Here is a 13846-nt window from a genome sequence, read left to right as displayed (position 1 = left end):
TGAAATACAACAACAACAAAAAAAAAGCATTGTTAGAGCAAGATAGAAATGAGTTTGGAACGTTTTCACATTTTGCCAATTTTTTTCCCCTCAAACGTTTCACTTCTGCTTTTTGAACAGCTCGGCGCTGTCGCCCTCATTAGAATGTGGTATAGCTGTCAGATTCAGAAATAGAACACACAAGTCAGTGTTCGTATGTGAGAGCATCCCAACAGCATCGGGCTGAAGAAGCGATAAGTTTGGGCCAGCCTATAGGCCTACCTTAACCTCCTCGAGACATAGTGATCGCTGCTGTGCTGACCAAACGGGCCCACAACAATTAAATCCATTAATAACAACATACTAGAGGACCACAAATATCTACAAATTAGAATTGCAAAGTTGTATATTGAATGTATATTTAGGAATATGTGTTCATCATCACTGTGTTTACAATGCTTTTTGTCTTGTTCTAATGTCGTCGTGGGCCTATTATTATTCTCTTGCGTGTGTTTAGCACTGCTGTATTTCACATCGGTGTAGTGTTTATTTGTTTGTGTGGAAATCATAATGCCCTCCTGGGGATAGATGTTTTCATTCATTAAATCCAATGTCGCCTGGTTAATTGCGGCAGAAAGGCATAAATCAACAAAATCAACGCGCGGGAAATACGCACATCTGTTGGTTTCCATGGTAACTGATGCACCAGGGTTCAGATGAGTTAGAAGCCATGAGTGACTGAGTGATGCAAACTATTTTGTTTAACAATTCAAGTGCTTTTCTTTTTGCATCTCGCTGTATACTAAATTGGATGGCTACATCGTCTGGACATGAACGTCTATGTCCATACAGTCTGATAAATGTTTGATTATATATTACTTAGCCTATTTATTATTGACTTCAAATCATCCTTATATTATGATTGGGTCTATTGATTAGTTGTTTATTATTAATATTGTAGCAGACACGTAGGGCCCTTGCCAACAAATATGCATTTTATTAGGCTACATGAATAGGGCCTATGTGTATATTCAAAGTGTTGTTTAATTTAAAATTGTAATACAGCCTTTTGTTTTCATAGGCATGTGGGACTTGCGGTGGGTCAGGTCAACTCATTGTCTCCAAGAACCCAAGTGAGAAGTCTATTGTTGTTGCAACTTTTTAATCTGGGGATTTTAAAGCACATCACATGCTCGCCTCAGTCCGGCCGGTGATTGCGCTCCCACAACAAGCAAATCGCTGCAAATTCCTGCAGGGCCGCACACGCCTCAGGGTTTAAGGATTCTGCAATAACTGCTGCCCGTGGACGGATTAATCCTCGAGGCGAGGCGTAGTGTCTGGGGGATTCGCGTCGGTGTTTCTATTCTGCCAATTATTTTTGTTCTTGTGGATCAAAGTTTTGGCTGCTGATGATTCGTCGCCTGTAAAAATGCCGCCCAGCTACAGCCATCGTTCTGTCATCGTTTTATCCCTCCTGGGAATTCTGTCGGCTTTCGCGTCCGTTTTATCCGTCATCCTGATCTTCCAGCTCCACTCCCAGCAGAAGACAGTGAAGGAGTCCCCCCGGGATACCTCCATCGTGCCAGCTCATGTCTGGGACGTCCTACTGCCTGTGTCCACGGTGCTCTCGGCGTTGTCGCTCACCCTCAACCTGAGCTCAGTAGTGGTGTGTCTCCTTCACAGTTACTTTTCAACAGAGATATGCCGCGGAGAACAAGACACAGAAAGGTAACCGCTCCTGTAGCACAGGCCGATTATCCTAACAAGTTGTGTTTAGCACTTCAATTGACCCTTTGCGAGGAATTTATTGAACCGCCGGTGCCAGATGTAGTAGGCTATAACATGACTGAGTTTATCGGTTAAACTTTAGGCCGATTATTGTTTTAAATTGTTTTCAAGCGTAGCCTACATACTGGTGATGAGGCATTCGCCTGCAACCCCCCACCTCTAAACTCCATCGGAATCTGGTCTAAACAAAGACATTCCCCTCATTATACTCCCAGCACACGGCCCCTCGCTGGCCCTTTCCCAGTTTGGTTTCAGTCTTCCACTATCGCACCAGTGATCAAATGGAATTATGGCCACAACAGGTGCTAAATATTTGTGTTGATGTGAAGTAACTTTTCAACCCAAAAAAAAAAGTTGATGGATGTTTCAACATAGTCACATAACACATCGAATTTACTGATCGCATCACTGATTTCAAATCTGTTAAATCTTCAATCCCGGCGAACAGAATGCCCCATGCAGCTTATTTGCTTCCACAGAGCGGACTGGTTCCTGCTGGAGAGCAGAGCGGTGCGGCATGTGGCAATTGGACTGTTCTGTCTCGGGGTGTCCGTGTACCTGGCAGGTAAGAAAGGAGACGCAAAAAATCTCCCCGAAACATTGGAGGATTTTCCCCTCAAGGGCCTTCCGTACTCTCAGGGAAATAAACAAACATTCTAAATAAAAGAGGTGAAAGTTTCTATACCATGTACCTCCCAAGCAACTGTTAAGCCTAGGGAAGCAGCAATCATAATGCTAAATAATAATAATAATAATAATAATAAGATGAGTCTTCCAAATTTGACACGTTACATTTTTATTAAAAAGCAGACATTAAATTAACAAACATTTCCATTGAGTGCAAGCTTACACACTTCAATCGGCTTCTCACAACCAACGTCACATAACTGCAGCAGCAGTGTTTTCTCATCCAAAAGTAACCAAACCTCTCAATAGCAAATAAAATGGCGACTCTACCTCCCCCCCCTCCCCAACCCCACCGGTGTCTAGTGTGTCCCAGTGAACAAAGATTTCTTTGAGTGGCGTCCATTGCTCGAATGTTTTAAAGCAGAGTCCAGCAGTGCATTGGCTCCATTCCACTGAGCTGTGTGTGTGTGTGTGTGTGTGTGTGTGTGTGTGTGTGTGTGTGTGTGTGTGTGTGTGTGTGTGTGTGTGTGTGTGTGTGTGTGTGTGTGTGTGTGTGGTCAGCAAGTTGCTCAACGTAATGAAGGAGGAGGGGGTTGGAACTTTAACCCCACCCCAGCATCCATCAGCTTGGAGCGGGAGAGGGAGTCTGTAGGGGTGACAGTGCCGGCTGAATGGGCCGGCTCACTGCCCAGAGCCGTGCTTCTCTCCCGCTTCTTTCCCCGCCCCCGGCTCCACGCCCCTTTTCCTGGAGACAAACACATGCGTGACAATGCATTTCAGGACCATTTGTCTGGCAGAATGCAAAGTGACTTTATTGTGTAATGGGGGACATTTCCTCACTGAACGGGTCAACCGAACAACGTAAAGCAAAACCTTTTATTTTCATACTCAAAAACGTGCAAAATATCCCAAAAGGTCGACGTTAACCTCAACACTAATACGCGGTTAAAACAAATAAAAACCCTGTGTCCCATTAACTTATTAGCAGACATTCACCGCCTGAAATCAGAAGTCTCTACTCTGTATTTGCTCTCCCTCCCCTCAGCCATGTCCCTCTACATGCTGCTGTTGTTCGAGGTGGAGACGGGCATCGCCAGCGCGTGCGTCCTCTCCTCGGGCATCCTGATCCTGCTGATCGTGGTCATCCACTCTGTGGTGAAATCCTCCCAGACCGCCGGCCACGACCAGAACCCCCGGCTCGACACTCTGTTCCAGAACCAGCACGGCGGCCTCGGCGGAGCCCCCTTCCCCCAGCCCGTGGAGCTCAAAGTGGGGGTGGACCAACCGCGCATGCACCAGCCTGGCCAGCCTGAGCTCCAGAGGCAGACGTCCTACCCACCCTGCCCGCCCCCGAAACAGCACGAGCCGCTCCCGGCTCAGCGGTACTCGCCGGCCCGGGTGTCCCAGGGCCACAGCGGGGGGGAGAAGGACGGCTACAGCAGCGGCGGCAGCAGCTCCCGGATGCACAGGACCCTGTCGGCCGAGCTGCTGCAGGTCCCGACCAAGCCGTGGAACGGGGTCAACAACGAGATGAGGAGCGTCCTGGCACGCAAGGGGAAAGACTCGACGCTGGTGTGACCGACGCGGTGCGGTTTGGTCGAGAGCGCCAGGCCGCATTAACGCAGGACTTTGTAACCGAGATGAGACAACCTTTATGACGCTTCGCCCGATGGGCTGCCATCGTGGGGGTCGCCTCGATACGGACCGCCGTCATGAGAACAGAGTCAATCGTGAACTTTGTTGTGTTCAATTCAAGGGTAGTTGGAGCTCAATTTGAGTCGTAAGAAAGATTTTGTTGTCTGCTGTTAATCATTAAATAATCACTTTAAGATTATGGAGTCGACCGATACCTCAAGAGTTTGTACCGTTTTATCTGGATGATCACAATTTTAGAATCCACTTCCACCTAGTGCCACAGATGTGTAGAGTTTTGTTTCGAATTTTTTTAATGTTAATAAAATGTTGGAAAACCTGTAGTCAAATTATTAGCATTCAATCTGTTGCAGTTACCCTAGGAACCAAAGTGGGCAGCTAAATATTAACCTGATGATTACCTGATTTAGCTGATGAAATCAACCAAATAAAAGTGTTATGTCCAGCACCATTAAGTTGTGCATCGTTCAAGGTGAGAATCGTACATGTTTTATTGGCCAATTCTCAAAGCTTCGGCACTGACCTTTAACACCTGCATCCAGGGGTCATGAGGGAATGGTTTGGGAGGATGGAGAAGGGGCGGGGGGGCTGGGGGCGGGGATCACATCAAGTGAGCTACATGCACGGGGCAAAAGAAACGGGAACAAAGGGTAAAACCAAAAATAATAGAATGAATAAATCAAATTTTTAAAGGGAAGTGAGTATAAGGTTTGTATCAACAGACAAAGAACACAAAAGGAATACAAAGTGAATGGGTGATTGAAGGAAAGCATTCTATGACAATAAGAAATCATTGAAAAGAAAACCCATTGAAACAAAAGAGCTTTGATGGGAGAGTGAACGTCTCGAACAATTCTCTGCTGCCTCCTACCTGCGTCCTTGAGAGTTGCTTATTTGCTCCTTCATGCTGATCGCTTGGCGGAGGAGGCCATCTATGCTTTTAAAATACACAGTGCTGTTGGCCATGCTCTTCACTGCACTGCAAATCAATAGATCCACAAGGATTACATTAGTCAGTGGGCGGTTGGAATGATTACAAAAGGTCTGTATGGATGCGCTTCTTACCTGCATGCATACTCCACACTGTATATGGCTCCTTGACTTTGCTCCTCCCAGCTTTGCATATCAGTCTGTGTGGGCAAATGGAAGATCTTTAACGTCCTCAAATGGATCAATGAATACTGGTAATTGCATTCTGCACGTATTCAATGTAAATTATGGGCATAAGCCAAATATGAACAATTGATTAAATATTGTTTTAATAATTCACCAGGGGAAAACAAATCAAGCCTGTCAAATGTAATGTAGTATTACCGACAGCGTTTTCTCTGTTAAACAAGTACCATTATTCATAACCTACCTTATGTTGCACCAGCTCTGGCAGCGACCTGCGGACGTGCTCCTGCAGCCTGTACAGGGCCACTGAGGGCTCGTTGGCCAGGACGTACATGCTCTCCGTGAACTTGTCGGAGACTGTAAAGATTAGAGGTATTCGTTTTACATTTAGAAAAGTTAACGAAGTAGTACTAGGACTTCCATTCATTTTCTTTTGCAAATGTATGGTCTGATGAATCATTTGACAACAACTGCATGATTACTAACAAACACAATATTTCTCCAAGTTAACTACCTCGTTTTACTTTCAGCTGCATCTCCTGGTCTTCCATGTCGCAGACTGGGCTACAAATGGTCTAATCGATGTTATTTAAATGTTTTGGAGTATACGAGTCGAAGATATTAAAACAGGCAAAACAATGACAGACTACTTCCGTGTTTTGATCGGTCGGTGCCTCCAAGAAAGCTCTCCGGTCATAAACGTGGTGCCTTGAAAGTCATTCCTACACTCGATGTGAATGAATGTTATGCTCTTGTCTGTATCCCCTAGCGATTTGGTTTTTTAATGTATCTACCTCTACATACATCATCTGTGGATATTCATAAGATGGAGAAGACAATGAAGTGATTGTAAGACATCGTCTTTTTCAAAAACGTGGTCTCTGCTGACGTGATTTTGCATAATTTACTTTCGCCTTTTTCAGGAAGTACACTTATGTCATAAGTTGGCAATGCAACTTATTCAATTGCGGGCAATGGATGATATTGGAGAAGAAGGGTTATCAAAGGTTCAAAATGAAGGTTCAAATGCCTGCCTCCCGGATCCCAGAGAACTAGGTTTACATGGTATGCGATCTCCAACCTCTTTGCTCACAGATATCGGTTACTTTGTTTACCCATTGCACCAACGTCACCCTCGTGGGCGGCGTTGTTTGTCTTTTGAAAAATGTTCCTTCTATTGTCGTACGTCAAACATCTTGCTGATGAAATTGACGTTTACTCCTAGATGTGTCGTTGTTGGTGTCTCAGGAGAACACGGATGTGGACGACGAGGGTCTGATCAAACACTCCACCAGCCTCACCAACAGGCAGCGGGGGAACGAGCTCACATTCCTCCCAGCAACGCTAGACTGTATATATGTTCTCATATTTGGAAGTGGACCGTTTTACAGTTATATTTGTCTCGCTATTAGTCACGTATATTTTACCTGCTTTCCCAAGGTCTGTCCATACACCAGTTGGCAGCTCAGGGAGATGTTTGCCAGGTTGCCGTACATCTCAATAAAGGTGAAAAAGCTTTGTAATCAATACCAGCCCCAGGGCAATACAACCCTAATTAATATTTCGACTTCTAGTTTACATCTCACTTGGATGTGTTAGATCTACTGCATTAGCCTTTTATCAAGGGAGGATAATTTAGGGTATGTGCATTTTCCAGATTGTTCTCTGCTCAACAAACAAGATGATAGGGGCTTCACTCCCCTCATGTGGGCGGCTGCGTTTGGGGAAAAAGCTGTGGTGGATTACCTCTTGGCAGAGGTGAATAATGGACACTATATCTTGATCAGTTCCAGCCAAGGAAGGGGAGAGCATGCCATCTGATGTGTTTTCACTGTGTTGTAGGGAGCAGACCCCAAAACTGTTGCATGGGAACGAGAGAGTGCATTAACCCTGGCGAGCATGGGAGGTTTTGTGGACATTGTGAAGTCCCTGCTTGCCCTTGGGGTGGACATTAACACGTACGACTGGGTACGTGATCAATAATGTATCATGAAAGTATGATGTGAATGCCACACACAGCGTGTTTAGAAAGACTTAGCACAGCAATCACAGACCCTACATACATACACAATTGTAATGACGAGTATATGTATAACTTTAATTCATCATGGTTTTCCGATATTTTCACTTATTTTTAACTGTTTGGTTTTCCAGAACGGTGGAACCCCCATTCTTTACGCGGTGAGAGGGAACCATATCCAGTGTGTTCAGGAACTCTTAGGTAAAACCAGCAGTTTGTTGATATTCTAAATGCTATGAATATGGATCACACTTGTCCGAATACAGTAACTGTGAACCCTTAATGCCTAACACCTGTCAGACAGAGGTGCAGACCTGACCATTGAATCCGACTCAGGGTACAGTCCAACAGCCTTGGCGGTCGCCCTAGGACATAAAAAGAGTGAGTATACCTCTATATATATCTGGTAATATTGCAGTGTTATTTCACTGTAATTGTAGATCTCGACATATTGCTGCCGCTCCACTGAACTGAGCACTAAGTGGTCTCGATTTGGGTTTGACCCTACAGTCCAGAAAGTGTTGGAGGAACACGTTCTACAACTTTACAGTCCAGATGACGAAATGAAGGAAAGATTCTTGTCGTTGGCACGAAGGAAAGATTTGTGCGAATAAAGGAGTGGTATGGACGTGCTGCACTTAAATTAAAGTGGGACCAAGATGGCATTGGCGAGTTGTGTGGACTTATCAGGACTGCTGTGCGGTGCGAAGTTATGTGGTATCAAATCACTCCAATAAGCTTGAATTGTATCCGTATGGTTTTCTAGTTTTTTTTTTAATTTCTTATTACATGTGATATATTTTTTATAAAACTCGAAAGCAAAAGCGTTGGTTTGTAATGTATTTCTTCTTCAAAAAATGAAAACTGAATGGCACAGATATTGATGAAAAATGAAATCATTAAACAAGGTGTAAACACAAAATGTCACTGTCACTTCAATGTCACTGCAAAGCCCCTCACATTTCCACTGGTTGGACACAGAAGAGTGGGAAGAGCCACCTTCCTCCAGACTATATCCAGTGGAATCGGTTCATGTGGGCCAGATGTCTGTTGGTGTCATCGGACGGTCAGAAGTCTGAACCTCTTCCACTTCCTCAGGGATAAAATAACACATGTCATGAAGCTCGCTCCCCGAGGATCTCCAAAGAATAAACGATGATTCTCCCAAAAAAGTCACTGCTGTCCTCAAATACTATTTTTAGCCGGCTGACTGCAGGAACTTCCTGTATGGGAAAGCTGTGGGTGTGGAGTTAAGATCAAAATAAGCGCAGAATGACGTATTGTGTGAGTCAAACCAATTTGTGTGGCAAGTATAAATATTGCTTGAGATCAATATAGAAGATGGAATATAAAACCTGTACTCCATGTGATCGTTATGACAAATTCTAAACAGTAAAACAAAGGATATCTGAAGGGAATTGTTGTCTTCAGGGTAAAACTGGCTGAGTGCTGTAAACTCACCACCACTCACGCATCCTAGTGAGATCAAAAGCACAATTAGAAAAATGTACATATCAAGGTGGACTTAATGGAAATGTTGTCAAATTTGGTTGACCAAATATGATCAACTTATTAAAGTCACACTTTCCCAAGTGTCACTTTATCGTTACCTTCTAGTCGACACGTTCTCCCGGAAAATCCTCCCTGGAATTGGACCTTCAATTCTGACATCTTGACATTCTTTGGAAACTCTAGAGCAACCCACTGGTTCTCCCCCTGTTGAAGTTAAAGATAGTATTTGTGCTGGGTATGTTCAGGTTTTTATTCCATGACCATACCATGGGATGCTCCATCTTCAAGGAGGGTGGTTCTCAAATTGGGGAACGTGTACCGGTTCTTTGGAGTACTGCAGGAGGTACTCATGAACATTTCTAACTAAGACCACAAAGTTTGAGAACCACTGTTCTAGGAGACGATCGACTTGAGATTTGACTTTGAATGGATAACACAATATTTGAATTTATAATTAATATACGGACAGGTGCAGTTTTACCTGGTCGGAGTTCCAGCACGTTTCTTCGTTGGAGTCAAACATATACTTCTTTCCAAACTGCTTAGCATCTCTGTTAAGTGTGGAACTCACCCTGGAAAATGATAGCTAATTACACAGATCTAATGGTTTTTGGACACATTTATACATTTTTATAGCAGGTGGATAGAATACGTACGGGATCCATCCCTTATCGATGTTATTACATTGTGGATTGAGGAGCCATGCCTATTTACCTGCTCTGTGTTTCTCGGCATATCAACGATGTAGCCATCTTGCATTTCCCATTAGGTGAAACTGCCGTAAGTTTGTTCTCAGTTTACGACAGCATGGGCAGTGACCTGTGTACCATACTCAACTTCTCCGCTAGATGGCAGCCACGCTCTTTGCGACTTAGTTGCACAAACTCATCAGTACAAGACGTCGATAAAATACGTTTTTTTTTATCTATATAATCAGGTTTATCGTTTAGACACAAAATTAATTATTATGCGCATATGGTTATTTTTGTATCAGTTCAGTTGTTTGTCTCCTTAATATTTGACTATTTCTACCTAATCTTTATATTTGCACCCTTTGTACAACTAAAGCAGACATACAATTTGCACAGATTTACATTTTCCTAGTTTTATTATTGTAATAACTGTTGTACTGATTTTTATGTCGTCTCTCACAAATTCTGTTTCAGAAATAAACAAATATTTTTAACTCATCCAAGCCTGAGTGTGTTTGAATGTCATCTGAATTTGTTTAGTTACAAAAAGGCACCTCACTGCCTTTTTAACTCACCTCAACTGTCATGCAAAGGAAACCTTGGATTGTTATCACATCCACAAATAGTATGAACCATGTTAGTGTATAGTTGTGGCTTATTTATGCACACACTGTCTTAAGTGCTTATGTCTCCAAGCAATTACAAATACAAATCTCTGGAAGGGCCCATTGAGTGTATAATGTATGCAACATATTCAGACACACATTCACTCAAATGTTTCTATCTGGTTCTACAATGCGACTACTGTACTACCCAAGCCATTCCATTTCCCCCCCATTAAATAAACTGGATTATAAATAAAGCAACATTCATTTTAAGGTTTTACACTTTTATTACAAAACACAGGAATAGTGTCAGCAATATACATAATACAAGTCAGAAAATGGGAGTGTATAGAAGCATCTATTATTCAACTTGGTAGTGTCTTTGGTTTTCCGAACACAACTTCCTACTCATTGGCATCTTCCTCTATTGGACATCCATGTGGGTGTTCATCACATGCTACCGAGGCACCTTGGGCAAAGTTGTGAAGGTAACATGCAGCCAAGATGATCTTCACCCCAGTGCCGGGGCGCGTGTTCTGCAAGTCTCTGATGCGCCTCCACTTGCACTTCATCCTTCCGAATGCCTGCTCAACGATGAACTTACCCCGGCTGACGTCGGTGTTGTGACGAAGGTCTGCGTCTGTGAGAGCCCCGATGCCTCGCAGGGGGGTGACGATGAAGGGGAAAGCCTGACCGATGTAAGCAGCGTCACCCAGCAGGCGGTACTCCCCCATCTTCTCCTGCCATTCCTCGAAAAATGTGGATGAGCGCAGCATCCTTGCATCGTGCACTTTGCCAGGGATTCCAGCAAAAACGTTGATGAAGCGACCCTCAACGTCAACAATCCCCTGGAGGAGAATAGAGCAGTAGTTCCTCTTGTTCTTGTAGTCCTCTCCTCTGACCCGGGGCTTCTGGATCCTGATGTGGCAGCTATCAATCACTCCTATGACATCCTCAAGGCCACATGCGCGTTCGAAGCTGGTGGCAGACACACTCTTCTCATTTCTGCCTGTAGGCCAAGAGACAAAAGCCGGGCCGAGGGCGGACATGATGGTCAGCACTCGGAATACGGTGCGGTGCGCTGATGAACGCGAGACGTTGAACTTGTCAGATATCTCCCGGAAGCAGTACTGGTGGGCCATGTACCAAAGGAATATGAGCACCTTCTTGGGAACAGGTAGGGGAGGCAGACCTTGGAAGTGGTCACTGCGCAGACCACCCTCCTCTAGGTACCCTTGCAGGACCTTAAACTGGGTTTTTGTGATTCTGAAGTTCTGAACAAATGTGGGGTCATCCATAGCCAGCATCAACTTCCACTCTGTGCCAGAATGGACGTTGTTCCGTTGCTTGCACCGCAGCATAGCCATAGCGACAGCCACAACCCTATGTGAGGGAGAGAGAAAAGGAGAAGAAAACTGATTAATGTAGATAAACAACAATTCATATCAGCAACCCCATTCAGTTTGGTGCTTCCATTGCATTACATCACAAGGCAAAGGATCTATACGTAATTCTCCATAAACAAAACAATTCAAGATATGCATGTCCAGGGTACTTTTCGCATGTAGATGTAGATGTCTTATACATATTACAATGAAATTCGCCAAAAGTTATCTTAAACTTAAACAATGCATTTCTTCTAAAGTTCTCACAAGAAATTCGTTACATGGAACATAGTAGAGTACAGAAGTACAGAGCAACACTTCGGCCTCACAACAGTCTACGTCGCTATTGTTTTTAGCACACCGGCAGCTAGTTTGTTAGCCTTCGAGTAAAAGATGATTCTGCATAACGCTGCAAAAAACGTTTATTCGCGACCAAACCAACTGAAGTGTGGGCATACCGTTTGCGTCTTCTATGTTCTTGTGCCTCCTCATCCTGGAGCTTGTTTAGAAGAGCCACAATCTTGTTCTCGTTTTCTATGAAAGCATCCACTACTACCGAGACAGCCGCTGCCCTGATGTCGTCCATGCCGTCCCCCGAATCGTCCTGTAGCGATACCCGCAAACACAAACGGGAACTCTATAAAGTGATACAAGCCAGGAAATGACGTCACGTTCGCGCGCAATGGTGCGTTCGAGATGCGTTCGAGATCCAGCTTTCTTGAGGGATTTCACCGAGGCACGCCCCCTTTTGGTCGTATCCACTCGGGCTCCTGAGAGTCAACCGAGTTCAGCGAGGTAAACCGTACAAACAAAGATTGGCTGCGACCGTAAGGAGATATCTTTTCTATGTACCACGTAGGTCGTTATCAAATGTTCTTACACACTTTTTTACATAGCTGCTCTATCCAGTCACCAATGCATATTACGCTCTTCCTGTGCGGGAAATACAATGTAAAGTTTTGTTGTTTGTTTTCGAGCTTGTATGCTAAAGAGGTTAATGTAGCCAACAATAACAAAGACTAGCCAATGACTGTTCTTCACAAGAGCAACCTGTGCGGGTGGTGTGTGATTTCCAGAATGCCGCATTAACATACGTCTTTACCCTTATTGTTTGGCCCTCCTGGGTCCTTTGCAGCGCAAACATTCAGTGGGGTTCTTGGGATGGGGTTGGTTGCTGTGGGGGTGTATTTTAGTTGTTGTTGTTGATTCCGACACCATCACTGAGATGATATGTTAATTAGTTAGGTTGAGTGTGTTTTTGTGTGCAGTGTGTCTGTTCAATTAAAGGCAACTCTCGCAGTCGTGCGGTGTATGGGGCGCGAGAGTTGTATAACTGCTAAACCTGGGCCCCGTAACGTCCATCCCGTGCTTCTCGCCACAATATACTATGTGACTTTACATTTGCCCCATACTACTGGAACGGAGCATAAAGTGCATTGATTTAAAGTCACTGATAAAGAAAAACTATCAAATCATTATACTGAGCTAATGACGCTTGACAAAGGCTTTCCCTTGCTCATCAAAAATAGCCATTGGGCCCGTGCCACCAAAAGGTGAACTGATCAGCGAGAAAGACATCAGGCCCACATGCCGCATAAAGCTGAAGCATTCCCGAAAAGCACAAAGGCGAATCGATTGCCTAACCATTGCAACCTTTGGATGAATAATAATACTTGATATAACAAGGAGAAACCATATTGAGCGTTCAGCTACCCAGGAGGTAGTTACGCCTCAAAAAAAGAATTCTTATCACAAATCACCCATTACATTTCTATGGTTTTAGAAACGTGTGTGTGTGTGTGTGTGTGTGTGTGTGTGTGTGTGTGTGTGTGTGTGTGTGTGTGTGTGTGTGTGTGTGTGTGTGTGTGTGTGTGTGTGTGTGTGTGTGTGTGTGTGTGTGTGTGTGTTACAGTGCAGATGATTATGGTTTTACAAACGTGTATGTGTGTCGATGTGAGCGAGCACGTGCATGTTTGTGTGTGTGTGTTCAGTGTTACAGTGCAGATGATTATGGTTTTACAAACGTGTATGTGTGTCGATGTGAGCGAGCGCGTGCATGTTTGTGCGTGTGTTCAGTGTTACAGTGCAGATGATGACCTCCACGATGTCCCTGGTGTTCCGATAACCATAGGTCTTTGAATGAACATGGCCTGATGTAATCCACTCCCCCGACGACAATGGACCAATCAGGGACTGCAGACTCATTGGAGGGAATGCTCTTGAGCCAGTAATACTCCGCCCATTGCTCCATTGCCACTGTGACACGGCCGTGCTTTTACCTATGGAAGGTATTCTGTTTTTAAAACTTTATGCATGGAAATCACAATCGTTTGTGGTTGATTGGAAGTGCTGATTTATGAATGCGCCTCTTAAGTACGTTTTCAATCACTGCAAATTGCCTCTTGCAATAAAGAGGGAAAAAATGGAGGAAGGAAACGTCATGCCAGTTTCTTTGGCAACGTAATGGAA

General features: G+C 44.2%; 5 protein-coding genes across 8 annotated transcripts; 2 read left to right on the top strand and 3 right to left on the bottom strand.

The window, feature by feature from the left end:
* The first annotated feature begins 1222 nt into the window (after positions 1-1222).
* Positions 1223-4490, top strand: tmem221 (transmembrane protein 221). Its single transcript, XM_056603474.1, has 3 exons — positions 1223-1707; positions 2247-2332; positions 3440-4490. Exons 1-3 carry the CDS (start codon positions 1409-1411, stop codon positions 3970-3972), a joined length of 918 nt encoding a protein of 305 aa, XP_056459449.1. The 5' UTR covers positions 1223-1408; the 3' UTR covers positions 3973-4490.
* Positions 2449-6543, bottom strand: borcs8 (BLOC-1 related complex subunit 8). 2 transcript variants are annotated; one of them, XM_056603479.1, is made up of 6 exons: positions 5678-6540; positions 5408-5520; positions 5113-5177; positions 4919-5026; positions 4571-4662; positions 2450-3139 (listed from the first exon to the last, which is right to left on the bottom strand). In XM_056603479.1, exons 1-5 carry the CDS (start codon positions 5712-5714, stop codon positions 4593-4595), a joined length of 393 nt encoding a protein of 130 aa, XP_056459454.1. In that variant the 5' UTR covers positions 5715-6540; the 3' UTR covers positions 2450-3139; positions 4571-4592. The 2 variants fall into 2 exon arrangements, with proteins under 2 accessions (XP_056459455.1, XP_056459454.1); XM_056603480.1 differs by lacking the exon at positions 4571-4662 and having other exon boundaries at positions 2449-3139; positions 5678-6543.
* rfxank (regulatory factor X-associated ankyrin-containing protein) lies at positions 5628-8105 on the top strand. Of its 3 annotated transcripts, XM_056603476.1 has the most exons (9): positions 5645-6012; positions 6087-6228; positions 6389-6514; positions 6604-6669; positions 6821-6921; positions 7006-7131; positions 7318-7384; positions 7484-7564; positions 7694-8105. In XM_056603476.1, exons 2-9 carry the CDS (start codon positions 6114-6116, stop codon positions 7795-7797), a joined length of 786 nt encoding a protein of 261 aa, XP_056459451.1. In that variant the 5' UTR covers positions 5645-6012; positions 6087-6113; the 3' UTR covers positions 7798-8105. The 3 variants fall into 3 exon arrangements, with proteins under 3 accessions (XP_056459452.1, XP_056459451.1, XP_056459450.1); XM_056603477.1 differs by lacking the exon at positions 7006-7131 and having other exon boundaries at positions 5628-6012; XM_056603475.1 differs by lacking the exon at positions 5645-6012 and having other exon boundaries at positions 6019-6228.
* nr2c2ap (nuclear receptor 2C2-associated protein) lies at positions 7099-9516 on the bottom strand. The gene is made up of 5 exons (XM_056603478.1): positions 9410-9516; positions 9177-9267; positions 8794-8899; positions 8592-8659; positions 7099-8421 (listed from the first exon to the last, which is right to left on the bottom strand). The coding sequence occupies exons 1-5, from the start codon at positions 9445-9447 to the stop codon at positions 8299-8301; spliced, it is 426 nt and encodes a 141-aa protein (XP_056459453.1). The 5' UTR covers positions 9448-9516; the 3' UTR covers positions 7099-8298.
* Positions 9517-10114: 598 nt separating this feature from the next.
* On the bottom strand, positions 10115-12068 carry LOC130392939 (uncharacterized). Its single transcript, XM_056603473.1, has 2 exons — positions 11836-12068; positions 10115-11375 (listed from the first exon to the last, which is right to left on the bottom strand). Exons 1-2 carry the CDS (start codon positions 11961-11963, stop codon positions 10397-10399), a joined length of 1107 nt encoding a protein of 368 aa, XP_056459448.1. The 5' UTR covers positions 11964-12068; the 3' UTR covers positions 10115-10396.
* Positions 12069-13846: the final 1778 nt, after the last annotated feature.

The sequence above is a fragment of the Gadus chalcogrammus genome, chromosome 12, assembly GCF_026213295.1.
Source record: "Gadus chalcogrammus isolate NIFS_2021 chromosome 12, NIFS_Gcha_1.0, whole genome shotgun sequence".
NCBI lineage: Eukaryota > Metazoa > Chordata > Actinopteri > Gadiformes > Gadidae > Gadus > Gadus chalcogrammus.
Note: the sequence above shows the minus strand (reverse complement) of the source record. Positions and strands in the feature narration are given on the sequence as shown.

Bases quoted from the DNA above. Each gene is read 5' to 3' on its own strand.
- tmem221 (XM_056603474.1), top strand. From the start codon at position 1,409: ATGCCGCCCAGCTACAGCCATCGTTCTGTCATCGTTTTATCCCTCCTG. The intron at 1,708-2,246 runs GTAACCGCTCCT...TTGCTTCCACAG, and splicing joins GGAGAACAAGACACAGAAAG to AGCGGACTGGTTCCTGCTGG. The intron at 2,333-3,439 runs GTAAGAAAGGAG...CCCTCCCCTCAG, and splicing joins GGTGTCCGTGTACCTGGCAG to CCATGTCCCTCTACATGCTG.
- borcs8 (XM_056603479.1), bottom strand. From the start codon at position 5,714: ATGGAAGACCAGGAGATGCAGCTGAAAGTAAAACGAG. The intron at 5,521-5,677 runs GTAGTTAACTTG...TAATCTTTACAG, and splicing joins GCAGCTGAAAGTAAAACGAG to TCTCCGACAAGTTCACGGAG. The intron at 4,663-4,918 runs GTAGGAGGCAGC...CCGTGCATGTAG, and splicing joins AGCAACTCTCAAGGACGCAG to CTCACTTGATGTGATCCCCG.
- rfxank (XM_056603476.1), top strand. From the start codon at position 6,114: ATGCAACTTATTCAATTGCGGGCAATGGATGATATTGGAGAAGAAGGG. The intron at 6,229-6,388 runs GTATGCGATCTC...GTTTACTCCTAG, and splicing joins CAGAGAACTAGGTTTACATG to ATGTGTCGTTGTTGGTGTCT. The intron at 6,670-6,820 runs GTGAAAAAGCTT...TGCATTTTCCAG, and splicing joins TGCCGTACATCTCAATAAAG to ATTGTTCTCTGCTCAACAAA.
- nr2c2ap (XM_056603478.1), bottom strand. From the start codon at position 9,447: ATGGCTACATCGTTGATATGCCGAGAAACACAGAGCAG. The intron at 8,660-8,793 runs GTAACGATAAAG...TGATCTCACTAG, and splicing joins GAGAACGTGTCGACTAGAAG to GATGCGTGAGTGGTGGTGAG. The intron at 8,422-8,591 runs ATATCCTTTGTT...CTCCACACCCAC, and splicing joins AAGACAACAATTCCCTTCAG to AGCTTTCCCATACAGGAAGT.
- LOC130392939 (XM_056603473.1), bottom strand. From the start codon at position 11,963: ATGGACGACATCAGGGCAGCGGCTGTCTCGGTAGTAGTGGATGCTTTC. The intron at 11,376-11,835 runs GTATGCCCACAC...TCCCTCACATAG, and splicing joins GAACATAGAAGACGCAAACG to GGTTGTGGCTGTCGCTATGG.